Source organism: Tupaia chinensis, unplaced genomic scaffold, assembly GCF_000334495.1.
Source record: "Tupaia chinensis unplaced genomic scaffold, TupChi_1.0 Scaffold149964_1, whole genome shotgun sequence".
Taxonomy (NCBI): Eukaryota; Metazoa; Chordata; class Mammalia; order Scandentia; family Tupaiidae; genus Tupaia; species Tupaia belangeri.
The window spans coordinates 266,253-270,204 of record NW_006209805.1 but is presented as its reverse complement, the minus strand read 5'-3'; the positions used below and the strand labels follow the sequence as shown (position 1 = coordinate 270,204).

General features: G+C 66.6%; 2 protein-coding genes across 2 annotated transcripts in view; one reads left to right on the top strand and one right to left on the bottom strand.

The window, feature by feature from the left end:
* Nucleotides 1-1,978, top strand: part of RNF126 (ring finger protein 126) — a gene marked incomplete at its 5' end in the record, with an annotated part of 6,126 nt that extends 4,148 nt beyond the window's left edge. Inside the window, 3 exon segments of the mRNA XM_014585473.1 lie at nucleotides 659-752; nucleotides 1,216-1,331; nucleotides 1,519-1,978. Coding sequence (XP_014440959.1) covers nucleotides 659-752; nucleotides 1,216-1,331; nucleotides 1,519-1,668 — 360 coding nt within the window.
* The window catches only part of FGF22 (fibroblast growth factor 22), an 8,647-nt gene continuing 6,390 nt past the window's right edge, over nucleotides 1,696-3,952 (bottom strand). The window contains exon 4 of the mRNA XM_014585452.1: nucleotides 1,696-3,951. Within this exon, the coding sequence (XP_014440938.1) occupies nucleotides 3,833-3,951 (119 nt within the window). The 3' untranslated portion in view covers nucleotides 1,696-3,832. The remainder of the gene's footprint in view (nucleotide 3,952) is intronic.

The following is a 3,952-nucleotide window of genomic DNA, read 5'->3' as shown; positions in this document are numbered from 1 at the left end:
GGCCGGGGTGGCCGGCGGGCCCTGCTCGAGGAATGGTGCATTTCCGGGGTCTACCACCTGGTGGGTGGCCTTGTTCCCAGACAGGGCAGGTCCTGCTGCCTCCTGCACCTGGGGGCTTGAGTCCATGGCCCCGGAGCAGGGTCCAGTGCCCCGATGCATCCTCTGAGCCTGGGTGGGGGGCCTTCCAGCCTGGCTCCGCTTGCATGCGGGGCTGCCCTGACCACCCGCTCTGCCGCAGGATCATCCAGCAGCTGGTCAATGGCATCATCACCCCAGCGGCCATCCCCAGCCTGGGCCTGGGCCCCTGGTGAGTAGGGGGTACCCCGCCCTGCCCCACCGACCCCTCGGCCGCTCGAACTGCCCTCTCCACACCCAGGGGTGTCCTGCCCTCCCAGGGTCCCTGGCTCCCCGTGGCCACAGTGCCTGGGCAGCCGGCCTGTCTCTGGATTGGGTAGGGGCTCGGGCCCAGAGGGTGGTTCTCGGAATTGTCCCCGAGTGGCAGTTGGCCGGGAGCAGCAGGGGCCTTTCGTGGGTGCCACGTGGCCCTGACCAGAACGCAGCCTGGTGCTTTTGCAGGTCCTGTGGCCTCTAATTCCAGCCCTACCCCTGGAGCACACCCTGCCCCCAGGAGCCCCCAGACTGCCCCCTTGTCTTTCAGCTCCTCAATCAGTTTGAGAACACAGGCCCCCCGCCCGCAGACAAGGAGAAGATCCAGGCCCTCCCCACGGTCCCTGTCACGGAGGAGCATGTAGGTACGCGGCACTTTGCTCCAGATCTGAGCAGAGGGCTCACCACTCCGTCCCCCCGGCCTGGAGCACACTGCGCAGCCTCTAGCGTGACCCGGGTCTCCACAGCAGCCGGCCGCTGGAGCTGCGGGGACAGCCGCTATTAGAATGCGGGCCAGACGTGGCGTGCTGCCCGCATGCTGTGCCCGGCAGGCTGAACCCACGGGGCCTGGGCTTAGCTCCATCCAGCCTGGGGGCCAGGTGCAGGGACACAGCTGGGACCCTAGTGGCTCGGGGAAGCTGAGGAGGAGGTTCAGGATGCGGGAAACGCTGTCTAAAACCAAAGCAGGCGAGGTGTGGCCCACTGGCCCTCACTTTTCTGGACCAGCACTTCGGCCATACAGTGCCTCGTCTTGGGGCTGCTGGAGGCTGCACAGGTGGACAGTGGGTGCCCTGTGACCCTCCCTTGGTTTCACCTCGCTCCTCACAGGCTCCGGGCTCGAGTGCCCGGTCTGCAAGGACGACTATGCACTGGGCGAGAGCGTGCGGCAGCTGCCCTGCAACCACCTGTTCCACGACAGCTGCATCGTGCCCTGGCTAGAGCAGGTGGGGCCCTGCCTGCCCCGCCCATGCTCCACCCTACTGGCCCCGCCCACACCTCGCCCAGCCTGCTGGCCAGGCCCCGCCCAGCCTGCAGGTCTGGCCCCGCCCACACACCAGGCCCCGCCCACGCCCAGCCCAGCCCGCGGTGGGCTCTCCCCACCACACTGATTTCGCTCCCTTCTACCCCAAGCACGACAGCTGTCCCGTCTGCCGGAAAAGCCTCACGGGACAGAACACGGCCACAAACCCCCCGGGCCTGACCGGAGTCAGTTTCTCCTCGTCCTCGTCGTCCTCCTCGTCCAGCTCTCCCGGCAATGAGAACGCCGCTAGTAACTCCTGAGTCGGCGTCGGACGCTCCACACCCAGACTCGGCGCTGGCCGCGCTGTCGGGTCGGCCCTCCCTGTCCCAGGCCACTGGGCGGAGCTCGGGGACTGCCCGACCCCGGGGACAGAGGTCAGCGCGGTGCTGCCCGGTACCGGTACCGAAGGGCCACCCTGGCTGCTCCGGAGGGGTGTGGCCCCACGGCCCCTGCAGGGGCTCCAGCCCTCAGTCCCATCGTCTCTAACCTCACCCTTAAATGTTCAACGGTGGAAAGGTTTTTATAATTTTAAATTATTACTGCTTTGAAATAAATGGACGTTGTAGCTCAGACATGGCCGTTCAGGGTCTGTGGAGGGTCCCCCGCTGCCCTGAGGTCTCAGGACTGAGTGAGCACAGGGCTGGGGACCGCCAGGACGACCAGCAAGACAGAACTCACTCAACTGCTCGGCGTTTTTTAAAGGAGAACTATGTGTATCTTGAAAGCTATTTGAAATACACCTGCGTACAAAGAACTGGTGGTGTGGCGTCTCCTTTCCCCTTGAGCGCCCAGTGCAGTCGGGCAGCCTGCCGCCCAGCTGCTGAAGCCAGGGTCGAGCCCCTGTGCAGAGGAGGCCGTGGTGAGCAGTCAGGAGGGCCTTATGTCCCCACCCAGGGCTGGCTACCTGGCCACAGTAGCCAGGGCCTGGGCGTGGGGCCCCTATTTCTGCCCTGGGTATGGCGGTGGGGTGGAGCTGTTTCCCACGGCCGAGACCAGATGGAGGAGCTGGAGAATCCGCCTCGCTCCCCGTGGGCGGCCCAGCAGAGGAAGGAGCTGTTTCTGGGCTGCTGCCTGCAGCGTCAGGCCTGCAAAGACTCGGTGGCCTGGTACCCAGGTCAGCCCCAACTGAGGGAGCTGGGCCAGTGTAGGGAGCACACGCCTGCAGAGTCCCTACGCAGGAAAGCAGGAGCTTCCCGTGTGCAGTGCAGGGAGACAGGTCCAGTTCCGGACGCCGTGGGGCCAGCAGGGGTGGACTGTTCACTGACAGTCCAAGGATAACACACAGCACTGTTCCTCCAGCGGGGTCACACCCACCTGGGCACAGATGTCCGGCCCGGGCGCAGGCGTGGAGGTTCTGCAGGGGGGTCCTCCCTCTGACCTCCATCCAGGACCAAGGCAGACCCGCCCCGCCCGGCAGCCTGTCCTCCAGCAACTCCAGCTCCATGGAAGCAGACCCATCCTCAGGCTGGCCTTTCCTCCGCCAGGTTTCCTGCAGCGCCCGCCGTCCGAAGGGTGCTGGGCTGCGTTTCATGGATGTGTGTATGCAGCCTCCGTGGGGCGGCGTACCACTTACAGAGCAGACGGCCACGCCGCTCGCTGCAGCCCACTCAGGTTTCACCGTCACGTCCAACCAGCCTTCCATCCCTCACACCGGGATCAGGACCCCTGGCGAGCCGCTGGCTTGACCGGCATCGAGCGCCCAGCGCCTCCCAGCAGGGGCGAGGTGGCACCAGGGTCCCCTGGCAGGGGACTCTCTCCAGGAGTGCCAGAGCCCACAGCCAATGACGGTCTCAGACGCGTGTCCAGCAGTGTCACTCGTGACCATACACCTGACAGCCTACAGACACACCCAGGGCTCTGGGCTGAGGCAGGCCGAGCCTCCTCCCTGGCCAGAGCTAGGGGTGGCAGGGCTGGCCCTCCTGGGGCTCCAGTGGGAAGCGCACCTGCACCCCCACCTTTAGTCCCTCCTAGAAGGACCCTGTGGGGACACTGGACCATCTCCTGGTGCAGGGTCCTCAGCTTTGTCCCTCTGTCCACGAGGGTGACCACCCCCAGGCCTCGGTTGGGCCGCTGTCTTGCCAGCTCACTTCAGCACCTCTCCCTGAGTCGTGTGGCATCATGGCTGCCCCCGGCAAGGCCCTCCAGCCCCAGCCTCCGCCCCTTCCCACCTGGCACCCACATGACGTGCCCTCCAGCCTGGCAGGTGCCCCGGGGCCCCCACTCCTGGTGGGCCCTGTGTCTGCCCAGTGCTTGCCTCCTCCTCAGACTGGGGCTCCTGGCCTGGCCTCACAGGGACCTGGCTGCGTCCTGCGCCCAGCACAGGCTGGGCACACGGTGGTGCTCGGGGCACATGGGGGGACGCCATGGCCTGAGCCCGTCCGGGCAGCACTGCTCAGCACAGGGATCTTCGCCACATCTGGGGCCTCAGGAGACCAGGACGGGCAGGAAGTGGGTGGACAGATGGTGCCTCCGTGTCCGGCTGCCTCTCCGGGGCACCCCCCGCCCGTCCAGCGCCAGGAACATGGGCCGGGCGGGGGGGCGGCA